This window comes from Daldinia childiae (genome assembly GCF_008694065.1).
Source record: "Daldinia childiae strain JS-1345 chromosome Unknown Scaffold11, whole genome shotgun sequence".
Classification (NCBI taxonomy): Eukaryota; Fungi; Ascomycota; class Sordariomycetes; order Xylariales; family Hypoxylaceae; genus Daldinia; species Daldinia childiae.
Window position 1 is genome coordinate 246,248 of NW_022984652.1, and position 14,542 is coordinate 260,789.

The window sequence follows — 14,542 nt, forward strand, 5'->3', positions numbered from 1 at the left end:
AATTAACTCACAAGGCGAATATGTTGTCGACAAAGGAATACCCTCGAGTTCCTGTAAAGGGCTTTCATGTCTTAACTTGAAACCACCAATATTCCAAGGTTACGACGTGCAGGTTTGGTCTCCATTTAAAGGCCAGTTGTTCAGGGGGGGCTGAGAGCACCAAAGCGCCGTACACGATAGAAGATTTACCCGTCCCCTTCTACACGTGTATGCATAGGACGGAGGGAATTCAATAACCAGGGCTGCCAGGATCGTCTCAAGTTCTTGGCCAACCCCGCGTATCTGCTACGACAATTGAATTGCTACTAATCCCGATTAGTTTAAATTCACAAGCCTTCGACGCAATGCTTGGCATCAGCCTCGTGAAATTCAAGGGGTCCAGCCAGGGGTTTAATCTTCAGACTAGCCTCAAATAACTAGGAATGGTTGAGACGGTCCCTGTATCAAGGAGTTCCTTCAGCCTTGTGTCCTGGCGCCGGGGACGCTTCTTTCGTTTGACGTTTTTGTTTTCTTTCTAACTAACGTTAATAACTAGCTATTCTTTAATAGATAGTTATTTGTTTATTCTTCTCGTTTCTCATAAGATCTACACTATATAGCTATTGTAATCCTATTATCTACCTAACCCATTTACTATTGCATTGATTTCATTTACTCTATTCTTCTAGCGCAAATCGTGGGAGTTCAAGATGTTTACAAGCTTGACTACGAAGTTGGCGATGAAGAAGGTTGGGCTGTCGAGCGACGCTCTAGACTTCTCTTCGTCCAAATCCAGCAAATCCAACGACGGTTCCGTTCCAGGTCTCGATGACTTGGAAGGGTCTAATTCAGGCTGGCCGGCCTGGATGAGTACAAAAAAACTTCCCCTTACTGCGCAAGCCTGGTTATCGCCGGTTCCTCCGCCGGTTCCCGTCGCTGAGTGTCCTAAACCGGGTGACCTAGCTCCCATTGACAGAGATCGCCAACTTTCCTTCGGTGGCGGAAAGCCAGCCATTGTTCTCTTTCTCCGCTGCGTAGGATGTGCCTGTATGGCTCGCCCCCTAACTGTCACACACGCGCTTAATACTAACTAGATTAAAATCACAGTTGCGCAAAAGTCCTTCTTAGCTCTCAGAGAGCTCGCCATAAAAAACCAAGGCAGACTGAGATGCATAGCCGTGTCACATTCTTCACGAGATGCAACGCGCAAGTGGCTTGACATACTGGGCGGCGCGTGGAACGTCGAAGTAGTCATCGACGAAGACCGCGCCATCTACGCCGCGTGGGGGTTAGGGCTGGGAAGTATATGGTACATGTTCAACCCCACTACGCAAATACAGGGCTGGAAGGAAAAGGGTTGGCTGGGCATAAAGGTAGCCAATTCTGTTCAGCGAACGAGCAGCTTCAAGCAAGGCGCTCCTAACACCGAGTCAGCCGATGAAGGCGAGGGGCCGTCAACAGTCATGGGGAATAAATGGCAGCAGTCTGGTTTGTTTGCTATCGACGGGCACGGAGTGGTAATATGGGCTACGAAAGCACTCCGCGCGGACGATATGATGGATCTAAGTGCCGCAGCAACGGCGATTGGGATCCAACCGGCCGACTAGGATATGCTGAAGTATAATGAACGCATGAATGAACGAAATGAATATAATAGCTTGTACTACCAGTATTGATGAGACGTAAAATGACATGAATTTAAGGGGTATGAAGTCTCCTAATCCTAGGCCCATGGGGTGGGCATATGTGTAGGCGGTGAGCAACACAGCCTATAACCCCAGGGTACAATTGACGATATCTCGCTAAGTTAAAGCTATGACCAGGTAGCTCCATAACTCAAGGATTACTCCCCTTCGTATCATGGGAATTACGAGTCCCATGTTGAAGGCTAGACTGAAAACCACGTTCCCAAGAAAGAATTCATGAAGATATATATTTACATACGATGTATGGCTAAATCATTTAACCTTCTCTATAAACATAAGGCATCTCTAAACTAAGTTAAGCGCGGACTATTACAATACGAGACTTTTTGGTGGTTTTTTTTTTTTTTTTTCAAGTTTAAACCTACCAAGCGATCCTTGTTTGCTAAGAGTCAAGCTTGGGATATGACTAACTATACTATCTCCGACAACATACCCGCACCAGTAACCTCGTAACCTCGTACTTGAATAGATACGATATGATATTTATAAGACTTGAATTATATATAGGAACAACAACAACTACTGGATCAACTCACTTCTATCTACCTATCATAGTACAGCAATTAGCATTTTAAATGGCGTTACTAGATGTCAAGTGTATAAACTAGATGATCTTTAAAATGATGCTGAAGGCGCTAGTGGAAAGGCAATGTATTAGCTAAAGGGAAAAAATGAATTATTTTATAAAACGAAGCCATCCACGCCGTATTACCTACAGCTTACATTAGGTGGCTTTTATCACCCAGGTAACTAAATGAAACTAAATACGAGTACGATAAGAATACTCATATAAGACTCTCAATCTCATAAGCACTCTGCTCTTACCTAAGTAGTGAGAAGGAGTGACCACAACCAGTTATTCTCGAAGGGAAATACTGACAGTCAACTAGGCCAGAGTCTTCGCTCGCATATATTAAGACATATATACAACTACCAAGACATACGAAAGTACACACCTAGTTATAAAGCATGACCTTTGCCATTCGAGTACGAAGAAGCTTATATATATATGAAAAGCAAGATGTCACGATTGCCCATACTAGACCTATCAGTCAAACGACTTTCAACTCCCAATTCAAGCCCTCAAAGACCTAAGAAAGGAGAGGCACATGATCCGCATATACTTACACAGAAACAATTTCCCCAAGCTATTAAATTACCTGGTACATATAGGAGAGGGTAGTAAGTAGTCCAGTACGAAAAGCCAAGGCTCTGCAAGCTTATAATACCAGTGAAAATGGGAAAGGGAATAGGAAAAGATACAATTCACCTTTAGACTCTTAAGCCCATCACGCATAGAACTCGTATAAACGAGCTTAACCATACTTGTTACATTCATTTCATCAAGTAGTTTATCCAGCTTCGGCATCCTAGATTCCTTTCTATGAAATCTCGAACAAGACCTTCGATAGTTAATATTTAAATATTTACCTAGGTAATATATCACTTGCAACTCAAATGTTTACTCTTTCTCCAGTATCCATATAGTACAGTGATTCTTATAGCGTTCATATTGCTCCATCCTCTAACTAAGCAATATTATACCATGATCCAAATAGGTTTGAACTCAATCTTTGATATCTTTCCTCGTGACCTTATGAAACAGGGTGAATTAATATTACTACTAATTCTTAGTCTATCACGTAGACATCACTAACCCGTTCGTAGTAGGAGGCACGCATATAGTACCGTAGTCTAATCTCATTAAAGGAAGAGTAGCGTTAATACGTAGACTTACTAACTTAAATATAAGGAGGTAGTCAAGGTAACTTCATAGGAAAGGCCTACTAAATACATACGTCAACAAATTTTTATAACTCACACTTAACTTCAAAATCAACTAACGAGGTCCTGGACGGACTGGACTGGTCACGACACGTAAATCATAGGCAGGTACATATCACGGAAATGACTCAAAACCTAGAAGCTTGGAAACCCAGTATAATGCCATAGATGTGCCAGTCCATTTTACCAGATTGTGATGCCCGATCGATGTGCCAAACTCCCTCATGCGGACGCAACCACCTACCTCCTACCACGATAACGTAACGTATCTCTCCCTAATGCTTACACGTAAGGCACCGTGAAATAGACGCGATGATAAAAAAAAAAGCCAAACTCTACGCGCAACCATCTTCCATTAGCCGGTCCATTTTAAAATTCAACGAGAGGAAAAACACCGCCATGCCGCCGACAAAAAACACCCCTGATGTAGTTGATGCCCTTTCATCCATCCAAACCCCTTCGGTTGTTGAGATTAATACAACAGTTGGAGGGCAGGCAGCGCCCCCCTGGTCCACCCAGTGCAACTCCGAATTGCCCTCAATAAACCACCGAGTCCTGCCTATATGACCTCCAACTGTTTTCTGTAGTATCGCATTAATGGAAAAATATTTCGACCCGGGGATTCCATTCCGACACGCAACCAAAGACCAAAAGAAAATATCACAACCGCAACCGCAAACACAAACCGCCACTGCCCTTGTCCCTAACCTTGTACCATTTGCCATGTCATTTTCATAGAATTTCCGGTCCGCTCTTTTTCGGTGCTTCCTTCCAGCCTAACCTTTGCAGGTGCTAAATAAGGAACCAAGCCGCCTTATATATTCGTTCTTGTAGAGAGGTATCGCAATGCCTGTTAATTGAAAGGCTCGAGAAATGGGAGGTATCGTAGGTCGTAGAAAAAGCAGAATCGCAGATAACTCCAAAACGAAAAATTGTTTTCCGCCCCTGTTTTACCAAATCTTTGTTTCCGTGTCGTCAAAGGCCTGAACACCCATGCTGATGCTGGATATACGTATCCCTCACCCCATGCCTAATCAACCTGAACACCGATTTTGTGCCAATTCAATCATTCACCCTTGATGGTATCTTTAGCCATGAATGCTCAGGTTAGCACCTCATCGCTTAGGTCTTCATGACACCATTTTGTTTCCTAACCCCAAACGCTAGCCTGAACCCCCAAGTTTGATTTGCTTCCCCAAACACCTGAGCGGTTGCTCCATCCGTTGTATCCATCTGCTGCAGCACTGGGCGGGTTAGAAGGAGCAGAAGTAGTTGAGACGCCTTGGTTAACGTCGTCTCCGTTGCTCGAGGCAGTGAAGCCGTGGCTTAACGGCGACGGCAGAGGAGTTGTCGAGCGCTTGTTTAAGGCCGGATTAGTAGCCTGAGAAGCCGCCGACGGACGAGTGCCGATAGGGGCTACCGCGTTCCCGCTCTGACCCGGCTTAGAGATTCCTCCAGCCCGAGGCGGGGATCCACCAGTTGGGGATGAGTTGCTGGTGCGGTTAGCTTGCTGGCCGACAGCGCTATCGAAGATACCCATATTAGCCGGCGGGTTCGACTGGGGGCTGGCATTGCTGTTAGCACGGGAGAGACCCTGCGTCTCATTAGGCTGCGATGCGCTTTCGGAGGCGTTGGGAATACCCTGTCGTCCGTAGTCGTAAGCTAAGGGGGAAGGGCCACGGTGACCGGAGGTTGCAGTGGGCAAGCCAGGTACTCCAGATCGAGTCACGCTAGATTCATCGGGATAGCTACCCTCGCCGCCGAAAAGGGCACTACGCTGGCGTGCGATCAAATCACGACGTTCGTCTTCGGACATGCTGCCAGGGCTTAGAGCGCGATCAGGCTTGCTGTTATAAGAAACATCAGAAAGAACATCTGTAAAGACGGGGAGTTAGCGTCTCTTCGCAAGGGTATGTCAGATGTGCAGTGATCCGAGGACTCATGGTAACATATCGAAACAGGGTTTACATGGATTCAAGACATAGTAGAAACATCGCGTGTGAAGTCAGGGAAAATAGGGAACAGATTGACCCCTCCCGAAAGAATTTTCTTTTCTTAATTTGCGATGCAAATTTTGTGCTATACAGAAGAGGGCGGCCTACTTCGGTTAAATTGCTGCTCTTGATGATAGTTGCGAAGCTCTCGCTCCCGTTGAGCCGCCATCCTCCGCTTGGCCTGCATCATTTGTTCCGCCTCGTTGGAACCGCGCGAAGGCTGGTGTCGTTGCGCGGCATAGAAATTCTGCAGGTTCGGACCAGGGTGGCCGGCTCGCGGGTCGCCAAACTCCACGGAATGCGGCCGCGGGCCATGACCAGACGCAGCCCGTCCATCTACATGGCAATTAGTACCAATTTCCCAGACGAACTCCCACCCAATCTCCGTGACACATTCAGTGTGCCTTGTTTCGTTTTAGAGCCATCATCGGGGTAAACTCACGTCGCCCTGGCGGGCCGTACAACTTCCCGCTCTTAACCAGATTATCGACAGCTCGCTCAACCTCTGCAAACCAATTTTGTCAGTATAAAAATGTAATTATAGGAATAATCGCAGAAGATAAGAAGGAATTATCACGCGTGTATGATTTGCTTAGACCGATATCAACGACGAATATTTCGACGAAGACTTCGACTATGCGAAATGTCTTGATACGTGCGCTTCTTATTCCGTCTACATTCCATTTTCTTCTTCATTTTTCTTTCTTTCTTTTTTACGTACCCTCAAATTGATAGGCAAATGCGATCGACTCGACTTCGCGTGGAATGGCAGAGCTGGCACCTGATATAATCGCGTTAACCAATATGACCTAGATAATCACTATAATCTATCTTGAGACTTACCAGATCGCGCCGGTGGCGGCGGAGGAGTCTGGTGATCCCAAGTCGTTTGGGATGGACCGGCGCCGGCCCATTGAGAATCTCCGTAGTATTGCTGCGACATTATGTCCACTTTTTGAGATTGACTTGATGTCGATGGTTGAAATCTTGATTAGGTAGATTATCGAAATTCAGGTGGATAGTCGACAATGCCTTTGACGTAAGGGACTATTGATTCTCCTATATATTTAGGATTAGCTTTGCCATGACTATTTGGTAGTTTGACAATCAACGGCACGGATAATAAATAACATCAAGTATATTGTGCTAAATAAATCGATGTCTGATGGCTAAGGTAGGAAAGAATAATCATAGGCATGAGTGGTTTCCGTATTTCCTTGTTGGTGGGTATTTTCTTCTTCATGAATTTATTATTCTGAATCCAACTGATGTAGGGATCAAGGTCGGTATTGACAGCAGCCGACAAAAAAAAAAACTTTAAAAAGTCTCCCGCCTCGGGTACTAATGTCGCTGTCTCTTTATTCCCCTCCAAGCGCGTAAACGCAAAGAGTTCGGTAGTGGTCGCGCGAGAGGGGGCGGAAAAAAAAAAGTCGAGAAAATTGACAAAAATCATATGCAATAAAAATGTCTCTCGTTTCGCAACTTACCAGAAATCTTTAGCCCAAATATTATTTCTTTAGGCGACAAGGCGACACCCGGTAAGCTTAGCGAAGGGATATTCGCCAGGTTCTATGAGGAACAAGATAAGAAAATGAGGTTGAAAAAAGAAAAAAGACTGCACCACACAATTGCGCTGCACACACGCGACAGAAGACGAGACGTGGATTAAGAAAAGGGAGGCGGCAACGGTAACGGGAGATGGCTACCTTCAAGTAATTAATAGGAGAGTAGGTACCTAATAAGAGAAATTATCGGAGGGGGGACAAGTTGTAGTTGATCAACCAGACCGGGTCAGAATGGGGAATTGGGGGGGTTAAGAGAGGTACTTCCCGTACTCCGTGTACTGTACTTATCTAGTACGGTGATGTTACCTCCTTCCTTATAAATTATTTACTGAGCTACTGGGTTAGCGAGTACCTTATAAGTACGAGATCTAAGTAGGTACCTACATACATCCCTATATGTATCTCGAGACGTACATACATTACATAGGCAGGTAAGAACTTTACCTAGCATCCCGTTGGTGTGGTCTTTGGTGTGGTCCTTGTTAGACTCTCCAGTATTATTTACAACGTTTGTAAACTTCCATGCGCAATGGTGGACCAGACGATGGTGATAATTTTTAATGGGGCACAGATTAGGTAGTATCTTACTGGTTAATCATAGTTGGTCCTGCGGATTTTTCGAGACGTTTTTTTCTTTCTTCTGTAGGGTGGATTATCATCCTCTTCCTTGTAGGGAAATTTTACTACCAGGGGACCATTACTGAAGAGGCAACGTTGACTGAGATGGTAGGACAAAATACATGTGGGGAAGGGAATGAGGCCGTAATAGGCCTAGTGGTTCAAAGAAATCTTGAACATACATTGCCAGATACATATTGCCAGAGTGCTCTTTTGTAAGTGGTATTATGTTATGTACCTACATACTTACATACCTCCATACATCCTTCATCGTCCCTTCTATTTGATGAGAGTTCTAGTACTTTATGTACATACTTACATACCTCATTAGGTACATGCATTCTATTATACACACACTTTACACAGGTGACAGCTGTCATGGATGGTTTGATCCCCATAAGGAACTTATTATCCCCTCCCCCCCTTTTCTCCAAGACTTTGAGAATGAGACGGTGAAAATTTAAGATCCAATCTCTGTGCTTGTATATTCGCGGCTGTAAGCCATTGCGGAATTGATCCTATGTCACGTCTAGTATTGACAGACTTAATTAAACACATGAACCTCTTACGGGTTATGTGTCATTAATAGAGAACGGAAACAAGTCTATAATATTAAAGATAGATATTAAATATCTGTACATCAATAAAATGAGAATAACAAAACAGTAATATAAAAATTCCATTTGAATTTTACAGTCAATGGTGCGACAGTCCTCGCTTTAGGAAGAAGCCATTAATTCGAAAATATAAAAAAAAAACCGAACAGTCTACAATAGAAAAGGTCAAAGCTGAGGGGCATCCGCTACCTAACCTTTCAAGGAACCCTAGAAATCTAACTACCAGAGCAGGGTTTACAGGGTGGTGCCTGCTAGTAATCAGCGGGAACCAAAATCTACATTTACGTTTAACCTTGCCAACTCCATACTTTTAACAGTCGTCACCCTGCAGATATTTACATCGATTGAATCCACCATCCTTCAAATGTTCTCAGATACCTTAGGTACCTATGTTAGGTCTTTACATAGTTATACAATACAATACCCAGTAAAACACATAATACCTAATCTATTTACATAAGAGGTATGCTTCTAATTCGCTTTGTTTAAAATGAGATATTTACCCCTATGGGATGTCATCATTATGTTTTAACAGGAAGGAATATACCAAGAAGGAATATGACAAGAATAAAAATAAAGAGACAGGTCATGAAAGACTTAAAGCACAAAGCCAAGGTCGGAGTTTATTGCCGTCTGAACCGCCTATGTATTTCACAAGTGTGTTGTTCGGTTTGATTAGGTACCTACATGTACTAAGGCATTAGGTATCATGACCCCCACAGCACCCATAGCACCCACCTATTCTTCTCCATGGCAGCATGGGAAGGTACTGCGCACGGGAGACAGGTAAGGTATCTCTTTTTAAGATATGGTTCCAACTATGAGTTCTTTTTTCCTCCCCACATCTCAGTTAAGTCTAAATCTCGTCAATTTCTCTAAATGATGAAAGTATTCCCGCTTTGTCTCGGGTCGCAACTTGGACCCTGCGACCCGTTGAAACTTGAGGCTCCAGGTTAGGTACCTAGGTACGTTTCAAACTTCAAATCATATCAACTCTTTAGGCGCTTTTAAATAACAGCACAAGCCTCATCTTGACTTGACCGCTTCATACACGTTTACCTACACGTCTACCTACATACATACGATCCATGAACAACCAGAAAGGGCTAAAAGACACATATGAATACGTGTAAGTATAATGCATTAACGTGTCACTATCATTGATATATATATTTTAATATTAGGCGAAAAGAGAAACGCACGGACCGATACTTGAAATATACTCTTATTATTATTAACTGCTTATCGCCGGTTATACATCTTCGTCGATTTCGCGCAAAAGAAGTTTGACAAGAAATTATAACTATTAGCCGGCATATTTTCTCTCTTCCAGAAAAGAAATATAGAAGAGATATTTGAATCCTTCTTATGCAGTTTTCTGTCGTTACATGTGGTACCTACCTAAACACCGCTACGTACCTAGCATTATTTTGCCCTTCGAAGGAATACCTCATACGGTGCAACGGTATCCAAAAATACCCTCTTCACGGCGCGGATACCGCCAGTTCATACCGACATAGAAGCGTTACACGGCTGTCGAAGACTGCAAGTCTGCACATACATATAAGAGCCAATGACTATAGAGTATACTTTGTTGGGATCATCTCATCAAGCATCAACCTACTTCTGGGCCCTTGATAATTCTTAAATAATTGAAACCGAATGCATGACGAAACAAACTGATCGAATTTCGAGTTCCATTCGGCTAAGTACCGAAGCGAGAGGAATTTCCCCAAGTTCGAATCTGGCCTTACGGCGAGCCAAATCTTGCGTATGCATACATGGAAATGTACTAACCCCTTGCCTGTCGCCTCATGGACAAGATCAAGATCCTAGTCCAAATAGTAAGCGATACTTCGATACTTGGGTTAAGCTACATACATGTATGTATATATATCGCCTATCTGACGCCATCCGGTCTATTTTATGGCTCGCGGGAAATAGTTCTAGAATAGAACCTCTCAGGTTGATATATCTCCCGCTTAGTTCTCGTCAGTACCGTTTTCGACATATTGATCATCAGACCTGTGCTTGTAACAGTCGCCCGCCATTACCTCACACCACCCCTTACGTATGGGACAACGCAGCACATTAAAAACGTCTCTCCTGCAGCATGCGAGAAGCGCCGCGAGCGCTGATCTAAAAGAGCTAACCGTCTATGTAGGCTTGGCATCTCGCAGCTCGTAAGCAGGGATTTCTATGCATAATTGACATTTAAGTCTACTGAAAACAAGGGAACACCATCCACTTACGGTTCGCCTTCCAAGCTCACGTGGATGTGAACTCCAAATATGCCACCCAACGATATGGTTCATCAGTACGGCGGCTATTAGAGAGCATAATGCATTTGATCAATATAGGAACCGAGCAAGATGATATAGCGCAATAACTCATCGCAACCGGAACCCGAGTATCTGGATAGCCCAGGGCCGTAGACCACCACAACAAATCTACCATCCACGTCTCCAACACGCAACCATTCACTCTCCACTCCCCCCGGTTTGTCCTTCATACGTATCATTATGCCTCCCATACTACTACCAATGTAAAGGAACCGGATGTTCTCGGGTTAGCAAGAGCTGACGGAGGCTCAAAGTCTCGTAAGCAAATATGTAATACCCCTTTCAACAAAATTTACCTAGTTATGGTTCATCGTCTCGCAATTTTCTTATTTTCCGCTTAGCGCCCTTAGCGACGATTAAATTCGGGGTCTTGCCAAAATTTGACCTGGTTCAGTGGCCCTAAATATCCGAAGCTACTAATTTGTGGGATGGCCCGTCGATTTGACCAGTCGAAATGACTTTTCCACTGTCATCAATTAATGGATGGCCTGATCAGATTACAAGGTTCTTACACAGTACGATTCAGGAGTCGAGGTGACCGCCAACAAAAGAGGGTTCCTTCGGCGAGCCGATCGAGAGGGACTAACCGTTATTTTTTTCCCCACGAGCTTCCCGAATTGGTAATATGCTCCTTTCGGTTCAATGGCGCTCCTAATTCCTAGACCCCTCCATAGGTACATAGCAGTTCTACGTCAGCCCCCAGCGAAAATTAAAGGCCCAGTCTTGGCATTCTCCCTCCAAAACAACACCATATAATATATTCAAAATAAGCATGAAAAACAGGGTTGAAAAAAGGAAAAAAAATTATATATTAGCTCCTTAGCCTTTATTATAATTATAGGTAATTTTTATAATTTACTACCTCAAAAACGGTGGAATTATATATGCGTAAATGCTGATTCTTTAAGAAGGGCTAAATGCCAAGACTGGGCCTTTATTTTTCGCTACTGACTGTACGTACGACCCTATATCGCTCTCATCCCAACAACACCCCTGAGGATAGCCGAAGTAACGATTCCGATCCCACTACAAATCGAAAATCTAATACTCAAAGCGTTGTTATTGCCACTATCTGTCACATTTTATTGCCCATTGCCCTCGATATACATACTTTTTGTAGATCCAATAACTCACTTCCCATGGACTCGGTCCGCGGGGTGCCTACATACTGACCGGTCAGGCTAAATTAACGCGTAGGGTTACGCTTAACCTGGTTTAAAGGAATTTACATATCAGTAGTTCGGGCATTTTTAATCCTCCTTGATAGGTGGTCATTCTACCGAGCTTCAAATTTGGCCGAGTACGCCATGTCTGTAAGAGAATAGCCTTGCAGTACGCTCAACAGCTAGTGGAGCAGCTACCATGTAGCCCGATAGATTATTAAATTTCAGTTATAATAGTGGCAAACATGGTCAAGATAGGATTTGAGAATACATACCTTTATCATCTATAATAGCTCATGACTACTCACTCAACTACTTCGTCTTTAATTTTCCGATTTGATAGTACTTCGTTATTTATGAGATCTCGATATCCTTACGGCCGTATTATAACAGCCCTTAAACGAGGCTAAGTTTGATTTAATCTTATATCGTCACGGCCTATGTATGAGGACATCTAAGACTTTTCGATTTATAAGTAATAACATTTCGCGTACGAACACAATCGCCTATCCCATATGTTCATATAGAAGTGACTAACCTAGGTATAACCTTGCCTACCAACTCTTGATCAGTCTCTCTACCCAGTATGTATGAGCAGTTAGTTGGGAGATCTAATTTGCCAACGGTGACCCCCACTAGTTACCCGATCTCTAAGATATTTTCCTCTTTGCTTCCTCGGTCAACCTCACCCAGCAAATAAGGCTTTCCCCGCGTTTGCAGCTCGTAAGGGGTCCATATGCGAATCATAAGTGCCCCTCGCTTAGCGATGACATCTACGATCTCCGGTTGAGGGAATCGAAAATTCGGCAGATGGGCCCGAAAGCAAATGCGTAAAAGCGATTATTTTGTTATTTTGTTGATCAATATACACAAGTGGTATAGGTATGCTCACTAGAGGGGGTAAGATTCGAGGGATCTTGAAGCCAGTGCTGGTGTTTAGAAATGGTCTTGGACGCCCGCGCCACAGGTATGTATGTATGTATAGTCCTATCCTCGCCTCGCCTCGCCAGGACCAAGGCACCAGCTTAGGGGGGGCCCATCCGGGGAGACCCACCCGGCAAGTAGAGTCGTTATGGGCCATATGTAGTATGTACACTCCGATCTAGGGACCTCATCTCTGGCCTAATAGGCCGGGCGACGAATCTATGTATGCCAGCCACCAACACGTCAAGATCAAGATGTAATTTCCGAGTGTCATTGGTAAAAAAGCCCCAGGCACGTGTTTCGAACTTTTTCACGCCCAACGACTGATGCAAAAGAACCGGCTGCCGCCAAGACCCTGCGAGCTCGCGCTGGTGGATCCGGCGCCCGCGGTCGAATCAGCCCAATCGATGGGCGAGTGCTGACCTTCTCCTTCTGTGTTCCAGCTGATCCCGGTATGATATGGTCCCCGACGTCCGCCCGAGGTTTGGATTTACATAGCTGCTTTGCTATTCGTCGGTAAGTCATGTTGTCGGACGAGAGCGTGCTGGCTGGGCTGATGGGACTGGGGAAGTCTTAATGGTATAACTACTGCAATTTTCGTACGACATTCTATAACGTTATCTCACCTATTCAGTCATTGAATTATAACGCAGGCGTGAAACTAGGCTATTGGCATGATAACTTGACTTGTCTACCTAGGTTGGTCTAGGTACTTGGTGTCTATATCACTCCCGTCTAGGAGTGTGATCTCGAGATATTAAAGGGGTAGACTTTCATCTAAGTTACAACATTGATGAATAATATCAGTAGCAACGTTGCAAATCCCCATACTCTGTTAAGAAGTAATGCCCCTGCCTTAACTTGCGAGGCACATTATCTTGGTGTCACAGACTCTCTAACCTTCGATAGGTAAACGGGAGGCCATCAGTCCTCTCGCTTAACACATTTCCAAAGCCTTTAAGCGAATGTGGGTAACGAGTAGACTGCTGTTAAAGCTAATATGCTTAATTATTGTATTCGTGTAACACATCGAGCGGTTATACGCAGTGCCTATACAAAGAAGTCTGCTTTCTTAGGGTTACCTAGATGTAGATTTACATGCCAATATTCATAAGGTCCATGCACTTCTCGCTTGCTAGGGAGATCCTTTCAGTAAGTGATGTTTTCTATTTAGCTAGTTAAGTAATATATAATAGTCTTCTTTAGCTAAAGCCTTTGAAAGTATCTAGCTGTTAGAACCAAGTATGGCATGCGCATAGTATAGTTATCAATGATGACTTATCATATGGGTATAGTTATATCAGCCATGTTTACGAGAAGGGGTTTTATAAGGAGATGCATTAGTTCTATTTCGATACATGTGGTATTCCGTTATCTCTCTAGTGCCAGTCTTTCAAAGTTTCCCCAGATTGTTGCATCCAGTGTGATGTTGTATAAACCTATGGGTTCTTTTATCATTTATAAACTCTTTTGAAGAGTTTGATAGTCTGTAGAATGGTAAGGGGGGTATTATAGCTATAAACCCATGTCCTAGTGAGTCGATGTGATTATATTAAAGATAGATATTCACATATTGCACCTTTGGCCCTTCTCTTATTTCGGAAGTAGCTCTCACTTTATCAAAGCTCTTAAAACACCTGATATAAATATATTAGTTAGTTCATGAAACTTGTCCCAACCAGCTCATACCAAAAGGCTGCCTTGGTATTCCATTGGGTCTAGATTAGGCGAGTTCTTCTTCCGTCGAGACAACGGTTTAATTTAGACATGGGTATCCTATGGTCACACAACCAAGTCAAAGACTTAGACATTATTATAGCTCAGAGACACTATAAAACCTCGCGAAGCA

The 14,542-nt window shown here is 43.7% G+C and overlaps 2 protein-coding genes across 2 annotated transcripts; one reads left to right on the top strand and one right to left on the bottom strand.

Annotated features, from left to right (window-relative positions):
* Positions 1 to 689: 689 nt before the first annotated feature.
* On the top strand, positions 690 to 1,586 carry GL218_08077 (uncharacterized protein; the record flags this gene model as incomplete). Its single annotated transcript, XM_033584866.1, has 2 exons — positions 690 to 1,026; positions 1,087 to 1,586. 2 exons carry the CDS (start codon positions 690 to 692, stop codon positions 1,584 to 1,586), a joined length of 837 nt encoding a protein of 278 aa, XP_033440901.1.
* Positions 1,587 to 4,620: 3,034 nt separating this feature from the next.
* Positions 4,621 to 6,407, bottom strand: GL218_08078 (uncharacterized protein; the record flags this gene model as incomplete). Its single annotated transcript, XM_033584867.1, has 5 exons — positions 4,621 to 5,345; positions 5,573 to 5,800; positions 5,907 to 5,969; positions 6,186 to 6,245; positions 6,308 to 6,407. The coding sequence occupies 5 exons, from the start codon at positions 6,405 to 6,407 to the stop codon at positions 4,621 to 4,623; spliced, it is 1,176 nt and encodes a 391-aa protein (XP_033440895.1).
* Positions 6,408 to 14,542: the final 8,135 nt, after the last annotated feature.